Consider the following 19324-nt stretch of genomic DNA (forward strand, 5'->3'; position numbering starts at 1 on the left):
GTGGACCCTCACTTCAGGGACAGGGAAAGGAGGGTTGGCCTTGGAGACGGGGCTTTTCTTGAGCACCTACTTGATGTTTGGCTCTCTTCATCCGGCCATAACGCAGGATATACAAGTGTCACCCCCACTGTGCGGATGAGAAAACTGATCCCAAGAGGTGCAATTGCTCACCCGGGATGGACGCACAGCCAGGGAAACCAGAGGTCCGTGGAAGGGCCCTGGGGCTACTTTTGGAGTTCTCTTCTCTCCTCACCTGTTTTACTCCCCAGAGATAGACATTTCCCTTCTTCAACCCTGTGGCCCAGGGAGAGACTACCACGTTGGCTGGGTGGGGAGGACTGCCAAGACCTCACAGTATGGAGAAGGGGGCCCACGAATCTCTCCCCATCTGTAAGATATAAGGCTTCCGCACCCCCTCCCTGCTGACCTTGCTGTCCTGCGCAGCCCTGCAGAGGCAGCAGGCGATGCTTCCCGGGCTCCGGCCACCCCAGGGGCAGGGCTGCCCACCCACTCAGGGCCAGACTTCCCAGAAGCACTGCCCTCCCCCTATGCCCCATCCCCAGGGCTTCTAGAAGGAAAGCAGCCCTTTCCTTTCTCCCCCACACCTGGCCCTGGGTCAGGTTTGAGCTCAGAGAGCCGCTGGTGGGAACTCCAGAGATGCGTGTTCCAGACACGGAATAGCTTTGGTTTTAATAATTAACGGCGGCAAATATTGATTTACACAGCCACTTCCAGGCCTGCACGTTTCCGGGTACCCATCGAGATGCAGCCAGAGGAGCATCCATTCCCACACTGGCCCTGGGGGAGAGCCAGGTCTGCTTGCCTCACCTGCGATGTGTGTGCCAGGTGCAGAGGAAAGTATGTGCATGCGTGCATGCAGCTCTCTACAGGGATGCACGTCAACCCAAGCCTAGCTGTGGCTACGTGTATGTACATGTATGTAATATGCTTCTGGAGTGTGTGTGTGCGTGTGCGTGTGTGTGTTTGCCCGTCCTGGGGCTTAAACTCAGGGCCTGGACACTGTCCCTGAGCCTCTCTGTGCTCAAGGCTAGCACTCTGCCACCTGAACCCCAGCGCCACTTCCAGCTTTTTCTGTTTATGTGGTACTGAGGAATTGAGTGGTACTGAGAAGTAGAGTGCTATGCAAGCACTCTACCACTAAGCCACATCCCTAACCCTGTATGAATGTGTGTATACGTGAGTACCACACGTGTTCATGTGCAAATCTGAACACATTTACAGTCATGTGTCTGTGTGCTTGTGTCTGTGGCCATGTCTGAGCCTAGCTGGGGGCAGTCTGGGGAAGACATGTGTGCAGACTTCTGCACTCCAGAGTGGAAAAAGCCCCACAGAGGGAGGGAGGGTGCTGGGAAGTTCAGATCAGTTTAAATGTGACATCCCCAAAAAGAAAGGAATGCCCTTGGAGTGTTCCATCCGGCCCTGGCAATGGAATAACGCTGATAACAGCTCAGCTTCCCAATTTCTTCTTTCCAAATATGTTCCCTGGCATTGCCTAATGGCAAGCTGGCAAGATGGCAGAAAAGGTGCTGGCTGTCAGCTCTATAACACACAAGGAAACAGGTCCCAGCAGAGGTAGGGATTTGCCAGATAGCACAGGGGGGTCACCAGTCCCTCAAATTCGTTCTGTCAGTGTTCTACATATGCACACATTTAGGGGTACTGGAGGAGAAATGGAGAGTGTGTCCCAAGCCTGCCTTCTCTCAGCCTGCCACTGGCTTGCTGGGATCCTTAGCCTCTGAACCTGGATTCCCCCTCAAAGTCACAGGAAGAGCCACAGAATGTGGCTTGATTCCTAGGAGGGGGTGAGTTGTCAAAATCGGGTAGTTTGGAGCCCACTGTCTAGCCTGAGTTGTCACAACTGAAGGCTGCCAGCCAGACTGGGAGGAAGCCAGGAAGCCTGAGGGGAGACAGCTTAGTGCTACTCGGGAAGGGCCACCCTGGGGCTGTCTGAACAGCAGTACTTAGGCAATGGGGCGCTCCAATCCTCAGATGGGAACACGGAGACTGGGCAGGGTTGGGGGGAGGCACTCAGCCGTGTGAAAACCAGACTACTATCAGAATGCTCAGAGAAGGACTAGGAGCCTCATTTACGAACCAGCTGCTGGAGTGAACAGCGTGCCATCAAGTCTCTGTCTTCCTGCAAAGCCCTGGGATCCATGTGACCCAGTCCTGGGCTGGGTGAAGACTGACAAGTCAGAAGAGGGTTTCATGAGCCCTCTCTCTGCAGCCAACAGCATTCCTACTCGGGTGCTCCATACAGGTGGCTGCCCCACCTGCACCCCACTCCTTGACCATCTGCCTTTCAGCCTAGGGAAGGTGTCTGGCCCTTTCTCCAGGCTGGAGCTGCTGGAGAGGAGCCTGGCAATGCCTGCTCTGCTCTTTCCTGGCTGTTTGACCTTGGAAAGATCCCTTCACCTCTCTGAGCATTTGGATCCTCATCTGGAAGTTACCTACCCACCAACAGTTGACATGAGGAGCCAGGGGCAGGTGGAGAGGCCTTGAGCTGGGCACTCTGGTCAGACACCAGGCCTGGCCCCATTACATCCACCCAACTTTGGGCAGGTCGAAAATTTTCATGGGCCTCCATTTCCTCCACTGCAACACAGTACTAACGAGAGTAGCTATTGCCTGGCATGACTACAGGGGCATGAAAGGAGATACTGCATGTAAAACACTAAGCACTCATCTGGCACAGAGTAAATCCCACGGAATCCTAGCTGGGCATTCCTGGCAACTGACAGTCCACAGAAGGGGCGTTGTTATTCATCTCTGTGCCAGGCCACGACTCCTGGAGGACGAGGTCTGTGTCTGGTGGATTTCTGGCTTCTAGTGGCCCTGCCCCAGGTTTGTCACTACATGGGTGCTGGGAAAACTTTGGACTTCATAATAATTGGAAGGGCTTCTTTCATGAGGCTCTTGGCCTGGGCTGGAGACTGGTCTGGGCCATTGGATGGGGACATTTTATATGTAATCCTCAGGAGGCCTGAGAAACCTGTGCTGTTGCACACCAGCCTTGCCCCCCCAGAAACGCTGATAAGGAAGGAAAGGAAGGAAAACTGCTTGGCCTTTATACCCTTGGTTGTCTAACTTCCCCAAGCAGTGATCTAGACTCAGGTTCAACCAGAGAGAGAGGATGGGTCCCTCCTGGGAGTCAGGAGTTGCCCTCCGAGGCCTAAGCTCCTGCAGCTTCTGTCTGGCTTGGGGAAGGGGTCAGAGTCACAGGAATGGGGCAACACCTACCTTAGGGTGGGATGCAGCTTTGTGGGAGGGAACTAGGTCCGAGGACAACAGGTCTAATGCCTGCGGGAAGCGCTGGTTCTGTCCATCACTCCTCCTGGAGGAGAAAAGAGAATATGAAGTCAGGAAGAGCCCCAGGTTGAAAGGTATGACAACTCTGGGAGGAAGCATCAGTCTCACAAGCTGGGGAGATCAGCCAGGTGGCTGATGGCTCATGCCTCTAATCTTAGCTACTCAGGAGGCTGAGATCTGAAGATTGCTCTTCCAAACCAGCCTGGGCAGGAAAGTCTGTAAGACTCTTATCTGCAGTTAACCACAAAAAGCCAGAAATGGAGCTATGGCTCAAGTGGTAGAGTGCTGGTGTTGAGCATAAAACTTAGGGACAGGGTCCAAGCCCCAGGACTACCACCAACAACAAAAAGGTGCTAGAAATGGAACTGTGGCTCAACTATTAGAGTACCTTGAGCAGAAAAGCTAAGGGACATTGCCCAAGCCCTGAGTTCAAGCCCCCGTACTGCCTCCCTCCCCTGCCAAAAAAAGTTAAGGAGCTAATGGGAAGAAGATGCCTCAGCTCTACAGCCTACCCCCACTTCAGGGAGGCAGTGCCTTGAGGCTTGAAGCTGCTAGGCGACTGCCGATCCAATGACAATGACTGCCACTCATGCTCAGGCCTGTCTTGTGCGGAGCAGCCCTCCAGGCCTGGGAGCGTCCGGCCGCCCTACTCTCCTGACATCAGGACTGCGGACCCGGATGTACCTGCCATTGGCCTGCAGCTGGGCAGTACCTGCCTGCCTGTGACCTGTCTGAACTCAAGCCTGGACACTGCCACACCCGCAGTTCTCTGAGAAAAGAGCAGGTCTGGTGAGGGTGAAGCCAGTGCCTGTCACTCACAAAAACCTGCCAGGGCCACCTCCAGGGTCAAAGGCAAGAAGTGCCCAGAGGTTCCCAGATCCCGGAAGCCCAGGGCTGGGCGAGCAGGCCTGGCTTCCGCTGCCGAGGGCCACCCTGACGTGGCTGCATCCCAACCTGGGTCCCACGGAGTGAGTCACCCTCCAGAAGATGCTCAGTGGCCTGTGGCAGGCTTGAGTCAAGCAGAGCTCAGGCTGCCACGCCCCAAGAGGGAAGGGCCCTTCGGAACCTGGCTCAGGAAGGAGAAACAGGAAGTTCTGAGCCTGTTCCGATTCTCCTCAGCCTATAGGAGCGGTCCTCATCTCTGCTAGGTACTGGGGCCTCCTGGGCCTCTCAGGGGTCTGTGCAGGGCAGAGCTTGACGCCAAAGGGTAGAGCTGGTCGCCAAAGGGTAGAGCTGGTATCAGCGTGGGTGAGATGTTCTCAGACACTGGCTATGTAGCTTGCGTCCATGACACATGGCCCCTCTTTGGCCTTAGTCTCCAAGACGAATCATCACAGACACTGGGCAGCTTGTGGGTGTTCACTCCGTGAATACCTTCACATTTACTCATTCACGATCAACTCTGGCTGTCCCAATTAGAACCCCATGAAATTCTGGTGGAATGATAATGAGCCTTAGCAGTAGGGAGTCAATGAAGGACTGTGAACAAGGGAGGTGCAGGACAAGAGGAAGGACTGGAGATGGAGTAGAGAGCTAGAGAGAGGCCCACGCATATACAGGCAGACCCACTGAGGTGTCTGTAGGGAACTCTGAGGTGTCCCATCATGTGTCTGGAACACACATTATACCCTTGCAAGCTATCCCCACTTTCACAGAGAAATTGGGGCTCAGAATCAGTGAGGCCACTTCCCTGGCCACATGGGTGACAGGAATTTAAAACACAGGGATGACAGTGGCTCTCGCCTGTCATCCTAGCTACTCAGGAGGCTGGTATCTGAGGATCAAGTTTGAAGCCAGTGGAGGCAGAAAAGTCCATGAGACTCTTATCTCTAATTAATTACCAAAAATCTGGAAGTGTGACTCAAGTGGTAGACCACCAGCGTGGAGAGGGGGTGAAGCTAAGGGACAGTGCCCAGGCTCAAGCTCTTGTACCAGCACAAAAACATAGATGATGCCTGTGTGGGTAGAGAGGAGGGTACAGGCAGCCAGGGTCGGGAAATCCTGGGGTTAAAGCCTGGGTGAAGTTGAGTGCCTTTGCTGGATGGGACCACTGACCTGGCTGGGAATGTGTTCACACCCATGTTCGGGCTCTGAGTACCACTCTTCCGTCTGCCCCAGGCTCAGACACTGGCCACTGCAGGCTGCTCCTGACACGCCCAGCAGAGCCCCGCCTGCCCCTCTGATCCTGTGTCCACCATGCTCAGCAGGGCCCCTGCAGGACCCTGTCCTGTCTCTCACTGTCCTAACTGTTGGCCAGAGTCCCGTCCCTTCCAGGTGACACCCGTCCTTCCTCCCCTCCCCACTGCCAAGCTCTAACGCGCAGGGGAGGGAAGGATTTCAGGTTAGGGAGGGAGGAGGAAATAGATTCCCAGCCTGACAAAAATTAACCAGAGTCTACTCATTAGATTTAATCCTCTACTCCCCAGGGGCTCAACATGAATCCTTGAGGTCACAGAGGCTTTCTAAGGCGAGCAGGCATTGAGCAGAGACATGTGGGTGGACTCGGGGGCCAAGAATGAACTCCATAATGTGAGAGGCCAGCCCTGTGGACCCTGCGGAGAGGGGCCAGGCCAGGCCTAGCCAAGCTCACCAGGCCCGCCAGGCTTGCCACCTGTGGCTCTGCGCTAAAGACTTTCCACCTGTGAGCGATGAAGCCTCAGTTTTCATAGAAGGTAACCAAGATGCAGAGAGGTGTCCATGGGCTGGGAATATGGCCTAGTGGTAAAAGTGCTCGCCTCATATACATGAAGCCCTGGGTTCGATTCCTCAGCACCACATACACAGAAAAAGCCGGAAGTGGCGCTGTGGCTCAAGTGGTAGAGTGCTAGCCTTGAGCAAAAAGAAGCCAGGGACAGTGCTCAGGCCCTGAGTCCAAGCCCCAGGACTGGCCAAAAAAAGCAAGCAAACCAAACAGAGAGGTGTCCATAACTTACGTGTCCAAGGGCAAGGATGTGAATGCTGGACCACCTGGGTGAAGATGCCACACACTTTGCACAAATCCCACACTAACTCAGTAGTACAGGAATTGTACAATGGAAACTTTGTTTTTTTGGTGCCAGCACTGGAGCTTGAACTCAGGGCCTAGGCACTGTCCCTTAGCCACATCTCCACTTTTTGTTGTTGTTGTTATTGTGGGGCTTGAACTCAGGACCTGGGCACTGTCCCTTTGCTCTTTTTGCTCTACCACTTTGAGCCACAGCGCCACTTCTGGTTTTCTGGTGGTTAATTGGAGATAAGAGCCTCACGGACTTGTCCTTCCCTGGGCTGGCTTTGAACGACAATCCTCAGATCTCAATCTCCTTAGTTGCTAGGTCTACAGGCATGAGCCACTGGCATCCGGTCACTTTCTACTTTTTATTGGATAATTGGAGATAAAAATGTTGCAGACTTTCCTTCCCGGGGTGGCTTTGAACCACAAATTCTCAGATCTCGGCCTATTGAGTAGCTAGGGTTACAGGCATGAGCCCTGCTTCAATAAAAGCTTTTGAAGAAACGAATGAACTCAGCCTTTCCTTCCCCTCCCCATCTCTCAGACTTCCTCCTGCTCTCCATATGCCTTGTCCCAACTTCCTGGACACCCTCCCTCCCAAACCCTTCTGCCTCTGGCCTCTGCACACCACCCCAACACGGTCTCCATCCCTTCTCTTATGAGCACAAAACTCTCTCTGACTGACCTGTCTCTCCTCTCCCACCTTTGTCTCCACCCGGTGGCTTCCATTGTGGTCACGTGGAACCTCCCGTCTCTGTTTCCGATCCATTTCTCCAGAACCTTTCCTTACCCCCTGACTCGGCTTAAAACGCCCTGCATCCTTCCTACTCCCAATGGCAGCGGGAAGGCCCAGAGCGTGCAACTGTGGGGGCTGCTTGCCCCCCACTGTGGCCCACCTCCCGTCTACACAGCACCTGTGGCTCACAGGGCCATGCCGCATTCCATCCCTGCACAGCTTTCTGAGGTTTGACTTCATCTACCTTTTGTCCCAATGATGAGAAAACTGACACTCAGAGAGGTTATGTGAGAAGCCCAGGGTCACACAGCAGAGAAGGGGCGGGGCTGACCCGGGCCCAGCCCCCCTCAGCTCAGGTCCCCAGCCCCACTGCCTGGCCTCCTGCCCCCAGGGGCCTCTTGTTACAGCCCCACCCTCCTGCAGCCACTGCCAGCTTCTTCCTCAGGCCAGTCGTGCCCCACCTGGTGGAGACACCTGCCCCTCCTCCCCCCACCAGCCCCGATACCTCACAAGGCCGCAGCTACAGAAGAGCAGACTTGTCCAAGGTCACATGGAAAGATGGAGCCAGCCTGGAGTCAGGCCAGGCACAATCTGGGGTCACCTTCAGCCTTGGTGGCTGCATGGCCAGCCGCCAGGGGGCCCAGCCCCCTCCCCCACCCCCCACCCCCCACCCCCGCCACCCAGAGCACCCATCTTTCCCTGGGAAGGGCAAGGCCAGGATGGGGGGAAGGGCCCAGCAGAAGCGGCTGCAGCTCCCGTTTCTTGGCAACTGTCACCGGGCTCCTCCCACCCCCTTATCTCCTCATCAAGGTGGCAATAATAATCACACCTCCGGGAGTGCAGAAGTGTGCTTTGTACTTTTCAAAAGCCCTCTGTGTCTGCTCTCCTGAGAGACTGTCACCACCGAACTGGCAGGACACAAGGACAGGAGCCCCAATTTCCAGAGGGGTAAACTGAGGCCTGGGGAGGTTAAACCCTAGCTAGGAGATGGCCCAGCAGGCAAGCAGCAACCCAGAAGTCTAGATACCCTCAGGAGGGCGCGGGAACCCCAAGACCTCCCTCCATACCCACAGTTCCAAACAACAGGGCCCAACCCAGGCACCGTGGGGGAGTCATCTAGGAAAGGCCACAGGCAGGCGGCAGGATGCCCCCTGGGGCACACCCCCTGTGAGTCAGTGGGGGGCAGGAGGAGGGTTTTCTCATCTGCAAAAGGAGAGGTGGCACTGATCTCCTGGGGCCTCCTGGGGCTGCAGTGGGCACCGGCTCATGCCGGCAGAAGGCTTTGCTGTGATTACTGTCACCTGCTCTCCTGGGAACCCCAGCTTCCGTGCAGAGAGGGTAGCCAGGTTGTGGTGTGCCTAAGACCCAGATGGAGGTGCCAGGTGGGTCCGCTCCCTGCCAGCCACCCTGACCTAGCTGCCCGGGGCTCAGCTCTTCTCCACACCAGCCTTGTGCGCTCCTTTGCCTTGCGCCCTTCCACTCAGTGAACCATTCGTGAAACTCAGCTGAACTTCAGCGGCCACAGAAGTGGCCGGCCCATGCCCCCTCTCAAGGCATTGGGGTGGGGAACAGGGAGGCGGAACACGCTCTGTGAGAAGGGGGGCTTGGGGGCCACTCCTCCCCACTCTGGATGGGGCTCCAAGCCACCAGAAGGAATTGGGGGGGCTGAGGAAACACTAAGGCAAAGCCCCAGCCAAGGGTTGCTAGAACTACCCCTCCCAGGGGGCCATAGAGGCCCATTGTTTCCTGGCCTTCCGGGCACCAGCACCACCCTCCCCCATGCCCCGTGCCATGCCTGCCCATCCTGCCCCTGCCCAGGTGCCAGGGAAGGTGGCCAGTGCGGCCAGGTGAGCAGGTTTCCGTGCCAGGCTGAGCAGCTGGCCCCTCCTCTCACAGCCAGGCTTCATCTGGTCGGCTGCACTCCTGGCTAACCTTTCTCAGACACCTTTAACCTCAGCCTCAACCTAGGAGAGATGAGGGCGGGGTGGGAGGGGCACAGGGGTCACTGTTAAGAGGATGCTGTGGGGCTGGGAAGGTGAATCAGTGGCAGAGTGCTTGCCTAGCATGCATGAAGCCCTGGGTTCGATTCCTCAGCACCACATACACAGAAAAAGCCGGAAGTGGCGCTGTGGTAGAGTGGTAGAGTGCCGGCCTTGAGCAAAAAGAAGCCAGGGACAGTGCTCAGGCCCTGAGTTCAAGCCCTGGGACTGGCAAAAAAAAAAAAAAAAAAAAAAAGAGGATGCTGTTCTGCCAACGCCTGTCATCCTAGCTCCTCAGGAGGCGGAGATCTAAGGATCACAGGTCAAAGCTGGCCTGGGCAGGAAAGTCCCTGAGAGTCTTATCTTCAGGGAACCACCAGAAAACCAGAAGTGGCGCTATGGCTGAAAGTGGTAGAGCACTAGCCTTGAGTAGAGGGAAAAACCCTCAATGACCCTGAGTTTAAGCCCACGATCGACAAAAAACAAAACCAAACAAACAGGATGCCATGAAGTCACTTAAACCTTAGGACAAGGCCCAAGGAAGAGCTGCCACTGCCCCTCATTGCCAAGATGAGCACACAGAGGCTCCTGGAGCTTTCAAGACAGGCCAGGACAGGCCGGGACTCACAGCTACCAAGTGGCAGAGCCTCCAAGAGCCCCCTGTGGTGAGGGGTGAGCAGGAAGGCGGCAAGCTGGCGGAGGGCCCAGACACCCGGATCCCGGAGCTGGGCCAAGCAGTGGCCTCCTGAGCAAACAGCAGGCTGGCAGCTTAGAGAGGTCACAGGACTGCCCCAGCAGGGGACCATGCCTACCTGCCCCGGGGGGCCAAGCCTGTGTGGCTAAACCACACACACACATGCACACACGTAAGCACGTGCTCACACTCATATGCTCTACCTCTCTGTGTCTCTGACAGACTCTGGCACAGGCCAGCCCCTCCCCTCACAGAGCAGGGAGGAGAAGAGAAGGCCAGATGACCAGGCCTCCTCCTGCTGGGGAATGACATCTGTGAAGCCAGCCAGGAACCGTCCAGGGGAGGCCCCGCCCTCCCCACCAACTCCAACAGCTTCCCAGGAACAGGGGGAACCTGATCCCCACTCCACCCCCAACCAGAAACACAGGGACCAGCCTTGGGCCAGCCCTGTCCACCGTGAGCAAGACCTGCAGGCCCGTACCACCCCCTACCGGGGACCGGCCTGCTGAGTGCTGCCCTGCCCTTAGGCCCTAGCAAAGGGCAGCTGGGGTGCTCTTTCCAGCACCAAGGCCCACATGCATATCCCAGACACCTACACTGTTTCCCCCACCCCTCTGCAGCCCAGGGGGCTCCATTCCTTCTCTCTCTCACTCCCTGCACCGTCAGTCCACGCCCCCACATGCTGTTCATTCCTCCGCTCAGTCATTCATTCAGAGCACATGTCCTCATGCCTGCCCAGAGCTGGACAATAGCGGTGAGTGTTAGCATGGGAGTGTGGGGGACCAGCCCGCCCACCCCACCCCAAGCCTTCCAGCCAGTCTCTAGCTGTCCCTGTGTCCACTCCAGCCTCCTCTCTGGCTACCAAAACCTCCAGAGCTCAGGCTCTGTTTAACCTATCCTTTTCCTCTGCAGACAGGTGCTAAACACCAGTTCCCGCGGGGTAGATAGCTACCCGGACCAGATGAGGAATAAAGTCGTCACCCCATGACTGAAGGTGACAAGGAAGTCACCATAACCTTCTCCAGGCCTGGGCTCTTAGACCCCAAGTCTAGGGCTGACACCCACAGAGACCTGGAGGACCAGGAGCTGGGGGCAAAGCCACCAATGAATGGAAGCAAAGGACACCCTGAAGGGGGCCTTTGCCTATGAGACTCCAGATCCAAAATAACCTACAAATTCAGGGCTGGAGGCAAGGCTCGGGTGGTATAGCACCAGCCAAGCAAGTTGTAAGGCCAAGTTCAAATCTCAATAACACCTACAAAAAAAAAGCTGAAAAAAGAGCTGGGTGTGGGTTGGGAATGTGGCTTAGGGGTAGAGTGCTTGCCTAGCATTCATGGAGCCCTGGGTTCGATTCCTCAGCACCACAAATACAGGAAAAGCTGGAAGTGGTGCTGTGGCTCAAGTGGCAGAGTGCTAGCCTTGAACAAAAAGAAGCCAGGGACAGTGCTCAGGACCAGAAAAAAAAGAGTTGGGTATGTAGCTTAGTGGAAGAGCACCAGTATGCATAAGACAATGGGTCTGCACCACAACAATAATAAGTAAATAAAATACAGAGAAAGAGCTGAAGATACTGCCCAGTGTGTGAGAGGCCCCGAGTTCCATCCCCAGCACTGAAAAAAATAAGAAATAAAAATAAAAGAATGGGAGAAGCCCAGTGCCGGCTTGCAGAGGTGGTGCAGATGGATGGCACGTGGAAAGGTGGGGCAAATGTCAGTCAAGGCAGTTCCTGCCTTTGGGAAGAACGTTCATGACTACTCAGGGCCCTCCCAGGCCAAGGGCAGAGACGGTGGAGAAATCCCTATGCCTTGCCCAGATCTGCCAAGGCGAAAAAGACCACAGGGAATTTATTTTCAAATGTTGTGTGACCCAGTGAAGATTAAACCAGTGGCTGGGCACTGGTGGCTCACCCCTGTCATTAGTTATTCAGGAGGCCGAGATCTGAGGAAAGTCCATGAGACTCTTATCTCCAATTCACTCACCATCAGAATGTCAGACGTAGAGCTAGCTCTGGCTCAATCGGTAGAGTGCCAGTCTAGTGTGAAAAGGCTAAGAGACAGCACCCAGGCCCCGTGTTGTTCAAGTCCAAATACCAGTACAATAAATAAATCAATAAAACCTTATACATGAACCCTGAGCTGGCTAGTGGCTGAGAGGCAGCGCTACTAGGAATTCTGCCTTCTACGCAGGCTTCTGTGGTGAGAACTCTTTTATGCGGTGCCAGGGGTGGAGCCCAGAGCCTTGCCCGTGTGATAGTAACTACTCTACCCATGAACCAGAGACTTGGCTCAGAGAACTTCCTTTTTTCTTTTGAGCCAGGCTCTCACTATGAGAGTTCAGGCTTGTCTTGAACTCAAAATCCTCCTGCCTCAGTTTCCTAAGTTCTGGAAATTACAGGTGTGTGCTACTACATCTAGCTGACAACTCGATTTGGGGTTTTGACAAGACCTCTTACTTGCCAGGCAGGAAGTGCTACCACTCGAGTCACATCCCAAGCCCTGGAGAACTGAATTTGTGGATAATAATAATGATGAAGAAGCTGCCTGTCTAGTAACCATGAAGCAATCAGCGGGCTGGCAGCACGGCAGGGGCTGTGTCCTGGGACCTCAGCTACCCTGAGCCGGTGCAGGACAGCGCTGTCGACCTCATTTGTAATGCAAACGCAGGTTCTGCTCCCGTCTCGCTGGCAGGCGCCCAGCCCCCTCTGGCAAGAACTGCCCCTGCCCAGGGCCTCAAGGTTATCAGGCAGGTGGGCTCAATCATTTTCTGTTTTCTGCTCAAACCTCCGGCCTTGAAGGTCACCCTCTCAATGAAAGCCTGGAAAGGTGACAACCACGTTCTCCTGTGTGTGCCTGGGTCTGCATGCAACACCAGCTGTGCCACGGTCAGTGCGGCCTGTGGCAACAACCCTTCGCCTCTCTGGGAGCCTCAGCTCTCCTGGGGGACAGCAACTCCTCTCTGTAGGGCTGCTGGGAGAACGTGGGAGCATACAGACAAAACTCCCGGGGTGGCACGTGCCCAGGAGGGCTGTGTGACTCCCAGCATGTGTGCCCGGAACCCGTGTACACCTGGGCCCAAGTGCAAGAGCTGGGATCCAGCCCCGCCCTCCGAGGTGTCTGCCACTTGTTGGGGCAGGAGTCTGGCTCCCACACGGAGGGGGTGTGTGGCTCCGTGGGTGAGAAAGCGGATGGGAGGCTGGCACAGCGGGAAGTGAAGGTGGAGGGAGGGCGCTCGTGACAGGCGGGCATGGGCTTGTGTGCCAGCTTGTTTGGATCCAATTGTGCCACCCACCTGCCTAATGTCTTCCCGCTGCACACAGGATGAGGACGGGCAATCTCACGTGGCCCATGGGGTCTGCGAGCCAACCCCCCAACCAACCTCCCCAGCTCCCCAAGCCCACGGGGGTCCTCCCACTCCTGGGCCCCCTCCCACCACCTGTTCTCCCAGATGCACCCCACATGCTGCAGTCCTTCTGGAGCCCCCTCCTCAGACAGAGAGCCCCCCACAGAGCCCCCAGAACTCATCCTGGCTCATTGATTAGATCACAGCTGCGCCGAGGGTCAGAACTGGGGATCTGGGAGTGTTCACAGTCAGTGCCCATGCTGGTGTGTGGCACAAGCATGTGTGTGCACACCAAGCCTATGTCCACGGCGGAGCAGTCTGTACAAGGACCACGGCTGTGAGTGTGAGCCGGGAGGTGTGTGTGGGCATGCACAAGGGCGCATTCTGAGTGCAGGTGGGAAGCTTCCCCTGCAGGCCCCTGGGCCGAGCGAGCACAGCGCCCCCTGCAGGCCTGCTCTGGAGACGCCGCGGCAGCTGCAGCGGGAGCCGGCTACAGGCCTGTGGAGGTCCCGCCTTTGCCCTCGGCACACACAATCTCACTTAACCCCGACAGCACGTGGCACGCTTGTTCTCATTCACCCCCCAACAATCTTGAGGGCAACCCCGGTGTCACCCTCATGCCACAGCTGAGGTCTCAGGTGCCAGCCACAGCCCGGTCCAGGTCTACAGCCCAGCTCTGACCCCGGTCTGCTCACCCAGCCAGAGCCGCAGGACCCCAACAATTCAGTGTCACAGGATGGGCCCCCGAGGGAGGAAAGCACGGGAAGTCCCGGCGGGGTCTCACCACCTTCCATCAACCCAGTCTAGTGCCTGGCCTGCCCATTGCTGCCTGGCCTCTTCCTCTTTCTGGAACATTCTCTCTGGAACACTGGGCCTCCCCCCTCTCCCCCTGCCCCCTTCCCTCTCCCTCTGCTGCTCTCCCCATGCCACACTGTGGGGTCCACCTCCACGGGGGTTGCCTCCTCCAGGAAAGCCCTCCCAATGAGAGGGAAGGGACCCTTCCCTGTGCTCAGGCCTGTGTACCCCAGGCAGCACATCTATGAGTGGCCATGGCCCCTCCTCTGCCACCATACCCCCCAACACACCTGGGTCCTCAGAGGGGTCTGCGCATTAACACGATGGAGCTGACTTTCTGGATGAATGAGCATCCACTCTGGGGAAGACCCCGTGCTCAGAGATAACAGAGGACCCCCCCCTCCCTCAACCATCCATCCCCCCAGCACCAGGGGCCCAACACTCCATCCCTAGAGACTCTCTCTGAATTACTAGTCACTCCCCCCCAAAATGCAAGTGCTTACAGAATGTCCCCCTGAAAACCCACACGGGCCTCCTTTTCATAGTCACGGGCAATGTGAGGTTCAGAGAGGCAAAGAAACCTGAGGCCACACAGCAAGTAAATAAAATATCTTTCCAGGCACCACCCAGACATGGGGCCAGAGAGCCTGAGCCCCACCAGGATGAAGGGGCCAGCAAAACCATGGAATAGACCAGAACCTCAATGAAGCCCTGGGTTCGATTCCCCAGCACCACATATAGAGAAAATGGCCAGAAGTGGCGCTGTGGCTCAAGTGGTAGAGTGCTAGCCTTGAGCAAAAAGAAGCCAGGGACAGTGCTCAGGCCCTGAGTCCAAGCCCCAGGACTGGCTCTCTTTCTCTCTATTCATGTATATATATAAATATATATATATACACACACAAATGTATATACATTCATATATACTTACTATATTATATATATGTATATATGTTTACTAAAGTCAGGGACAATAGCATACAACAAACCAAGTTTAAAAATTGTAAACTTGGGGGCTGGGAATATGGCCTAGAGGCAAGAGTGCTTGCCTCGTATACATGAGGCCCTGGGTTTGATTCCTCAGCACCACATATACAGAAAATGGCCAGAAGTGGCGCTGTGGCTCAAGTGGCAGAGTGCTAGCCTTGAGCAAAAAAGAAGCCAGGGACAGTGCTCAGGCCCTGAGTTCAAGCCTCAGGATTGGAAAAAATAAAAATAAAAATTTAAAAATGATGGGGTTGACAGGGGAAACAGCTTGATTGCATAGGCAGAGAGCCACAGGCCCCAGGGTCAGCCCCCACCTGGAGGGGTTCTGCTCTTCTCTCTTATTTTTTAAATTAATTAATTAATATTTTTGTGCCAGTCCCAGGGCCTGGGCCCTGGGCCTTGAACTCAGGGCCTGGATGCTATCTCTTAGCTCTACATCTGGGTTTCTGGTGTTAATTGGAGCCAAGTATCTCATGGACTTTCCTGCCGGGTCTGGCTTTGAACCACAATCCTCAGATCCCAGCCTCTTGAGTAGCTAGGATTCCAGGTGTGAGCCCCTACCCAGCACCTGGCTGAGTCTTGTCTCTCAAAGCTACAGGGGAGCTTCCTGGTGTGGGGGGGCCCTCTGTCTGGGGCCCCACTCAGGGGTCCCCCATGGAAAGGCCAGCAATGACATTGAGAGGGACGGAGCTCCCTCCTACCCCACTGTAGGGGTGCGGTGGTGTGGAGGCTCCAGAGGGCACTGCAGGCCCATGCCCAGCTCTAAGGGAGGAAGAGTGGCTTTTTCCACGAGTCCCACACGCTCCACCGAGTACGAGACCCTGGTCCTGCCAGTCTGTGACTGGCAGAGCCACCCTTCTACCCACAGAACTCTGCTCAACGTGGATCCCTCCCTGCTCTCCAGACCCACTTCTGACCTCAGCCTCCCTCATCTCTCTAGCCACTCTGGCCTCTTCCCTATTAATCGGACAGCCTAAACTCATTCCTGCCTCAAGGCCCTTGCACCCGTGGTTCCCTGTCTGGATGGGTACTCCTACCAGTGTTTCTCATAGCTGGTTCCTCTCATTCTTCAAGTTTAGGTTCAAATATCACCTCTTTGGAAAGCCTTTCATGACTCCCTCCTTCTCCAGCCACAGAGCAGAGAGGCAAGCTGGAGGCCAACTGCTGAGTTCCAACCTCTGCTCTGCCAGGACACCTGGAATGGGTTACCCCGTCTCTCTGCCTCAGTTTCCTCTTCCCTCATCCAGAAATAATGGTCACAAGGGGTCACTGTGATGATTAAGCCCATCAGTGTGTGCAGAACACTCTGGAATACAGGCCAGGCCATGGGAAGGGCCTCTTGTTTACAGGTTCCCCCTGCTTCAAAGTCAGTGCAGCCTTAGCCAGGCACTGTTGGGTGGCTTACACCTGTAATCCCAGCTAACTCAGGAGGCTGAGATTTGTGGCTTACAGTTCAAAGCCAGACCAATTAACTACCAAAAGGCCAGAAGTGGCGCTGTGGCTCAAGTGGCAGAGTGCTAGCCTTGAGCAAAAAGAAGCCAGAGACAGTGCTCAGGCCCTGAGTCCAAGCCCCAGGACTGGGGAAAAAAAAAAAAAAAAAAGGTAAGGGACAGTGCCTAGGCCCTGAGTTCAAGCCCATGACTAACCTCTCCCCACAAAAAAGAAATCAATGGGGCTGGGGATATAGCCTAGTGGCAAGAGTGCCTGCCTCGGATACATGAGACCCTAGGTTCGGTTCCCCAGCACCACATATACAGAAAACGGCCAGAAGCGGTGCTGTGGCTCAGGTGGCAGAGTGCTAGCCTTGAGCGGGAAGAAGCCAGGGACAGTGCTCAGGCCCTGAGTCCAAGGCCCAGGACTGGCCAAAAAAAAAAAAAAAAAAAAGAAATCAATGCAGCCCTCTGAGTTGGTTTGGTTTCCTCTTTGTCTCCCACTGTGGCCCAGAGATGAGAGTGAAGTCCTGCACAAACCAAGAGGTTCTGAGGTGAAGTCATGGCCCACCTAGTTTTCTGCTGAGTCAGCCATTCTGGAGCCAGGCCGGGTCCACGGTGGGCGCTCAGAGTCTGCTTGTGGCTAAGTGAATCGCGATGCACAAATGACTACAGCCCTACCACTCTGGGCAGCCAGGCCTGTGCCCTCTGGGACGGCTGAAGTCCCAGCCCCTCTCAGAAGCGGTGCTGGCTAGCCGGGCTCCAGTGTGTGTGTCCTGAGCCCCGGGGGCCCTCATCTGGCAGGGCTGGTGCTGTGCAGAGGTGGGGGCAGGTGGGGGCTCCGAGCAGCTGCCGGCTCTGGCCTGGGCTCTGCCAGCTGCCCGCCAGGAGCCTGCCCACCACATGCATGATAGATGAGGAGGCCCAGCGGGCACACCTGCCTGGCATTTCAGAGTCACTAATGAGACCAGCTCCGTGCCTCCTGCAGCAACACTGGGGCCCGGGGGCCCCGGCTGTGTGGCGGCTGAGGAGAGGCAGCTGAGGACAGGGGCCACCCACCCAAGCCCACTACCAGCCACCAGCCTGCAGGAGAGACAGAGAGGAAGAGAAAGAGGGAGAGGGGGAGAGAGAGGGGGAGAGGTGGAGAGGGCAGAGCTCAGGGTGGCATTAATGACAGCCTTGGCCAGCCCCTTCCCCACTCTGAGCCTCAGTTTCCTCATCTGTAGCAATAGTTCTGGAAGGAATGAGCTCCAGTGAGGCCCCAGGCCAGGAACTGGGACGGGGGAAGTGCCCCGTGCACGGGAGCAGCTGCACCGCTCGCTGCCAGGACACACCCGGGCGAGCCGCCGGCCTCTCACGGGACGTGTGGGGATGGCTCGCAGTGACGCCCATTTTGGGGCCATTCCCTTGCCCCCTCCTCTCTCACCCCCACAGACAAGACTCCATTTCTGCAGCTTCCACATCTGATCAAGACCCTTCCTCAATGAGACTGAGAACCCGGTTCAAACCCAGTCAGCGGTGGCCTTGAACGGGGCCTATCCCTATCCTCAGCCTCCATCACAGCCCACCTGCAGAGTCAGTGTCACTTGTCTTTCTCCCTTCCTTCCTTCCTTCCTTCCTTCCTTCCTTCCTTCCTTCCAGTTCTGAGGCTTGGGCTCAGGGCCTGAGCACTGTCCCTGGCTTCTTTTTGCTCAAGGCTAGCACTCTACCACCAGAGCCACAGCGCCACTTCCCAGTTTTTCTGTGTATGTGGTGCTGAGGAATTGAACCCAGGGCTTCATGCATGCCAGGCAAGCACTCTACTGCTAAGCCACATGCCCAGCCCAGAGTCAGTGTCTTTTTTGGTACTGGGGATCGAACCCAGGACGTTGCACTTGCTAGGCAAGCACTTTGCCACTGAGCTACATCCCAGCCCCAGAGTCAGTGTCTTGATGGAGCAAGGTCGCTGCCCTGATGTGGCTGACACAGTCGCACCTGTCCTTTCAGGGTTCTACTTCTGCTCCCAGTCCAGTCAGCATGAACCCTCTCCTAAGAAGCACTCCCAGAGCCCCTGCCCTGCCGAGTGCACCCAGCCCCCTCCTGCTCCTATCCCCTCCGTTCTAGGCCTTCAGAGTCACGCCTTGGCCCCAGCCGCCCCCCCCCCCACCGCCTCCTTCCCCTCTTCTCTGCTCATTTACTCTGACCGCCTCCACCTGAGGGGAGGGGCACCCACACCATCACCTCTGCCTCCACCGCTCCCAAAGTCCCACAGCTGGGATGTGGCAGAAGTGGATCCAATCCACATGCGCCAGACTCCCGCATCTGAGCTCTTCCTGCTCCCCAGGTCTGATTGCTCTGTGTGTGCACGTGTGTGTGCACGTGCGTGTGTGCGAGTGTGTGTGATAAACAGCAGGGAGGTGCTTCGCCGAGAGGGAGGTATCATGTGGAATCAGGAGAAGGCACAGTGCATCGGGTGGTGGCGTGCGTGGCCGGGGAGCAGGGGCTTCTGGGCATGGGGTGGAAGGAGGTCAAGGAGAGGGGCCGTGCAGAGCAAGGCAGTGGTGCTGACCAGGGCCATGTACCTGTGGGTCCGGATTCGGGGATTCCCCTGCTGGACAGGAAGGTGGGACAAACCTTGATCACATCAGATCAAGGCCAACACTGAGCACGAAGCAAATGCCAGGCACAGACTGGGTGGGTTGGCGGGGACTGGGAGGGGAGAGCCCCGGGTTAGCCCCCTGGACAGCAGTGCTGGCAACTAGGGCACGAGGCAAGGCATTGTGGGCAACAGGTGTACCCTGAAGATTCTAGATCCTCACGACATTAGGTGTCAACTGAAAGCCAGAGAGGGAAAGGGACTTGCTCAAAGCCACACAGCTCGTCAGTTCCTATCAGACCTAGGCCCGTTTCTAACATTTCTTTTCTGTGATACTAGGGATTGAACTCGGGGTCTCCCACTTCCCTAGGTAGGCACACTACCACTTGAGCCATGCCCCCTGCCCTTTGGGGTTGGTTATTTTGTGCCTAGGTACACAGATCTTCCAAGACTGTGATTCTCATTTGTGCTTT

The 19324-nt window shown here is 56.2% G+C and overlaps 1 protein-coding gene across 7 annotated transcripts in view; it reads right to left on the reverse strand.

Annotated features, from left to right (window-relative positions):
* LOC125354684 (RAP1 GTPase activating protein) overlaps positions 1–19324 on the reverse strand; it is a 61368-nt gene that overhangs the window by 22757 nt on the left and 19287 nt on the right. For 5 of the 7 annotated variants that reach the window (XM_048350440.1, XM_048350441.1, XM_048350433.1 and 2 more), the window contains one exon: positions 3262–3355. Coding sequence is in view for 3 of the 7 variants with exons in the window: in XM_048350433.1 (XP_048206390.1) it covers positions 3262–3355 (94 nt within the window). In the remaining 4 variants the exon portion in view is untranslated. Of the gene's footprint in view, positions 1–3261; positions 3357–10195; positions 10201–19324 lie in introns of those variants that run through there. The other 2 variants (XM_048350442.1, XM_048350439.1) reach the window with 2 other exon arrangements.

The sequence above is a fragment of the Perognathus longimembris genome, chromosome 7 (assembly GCF_023159225.1).
Source record: "Perognathus longimembris pacificus isolate PPM17 chromosome 7, ASM2315922v1, whole genome shotgun sequence".
In the NCBI taxonomy this organism is placed as follows: domain Eukaryota; kingdom Metazoa; phylum Chordata; class Mammalia; order Rodentia; family Heteromyidae; genus Perognathus; species Perognathus longimembris.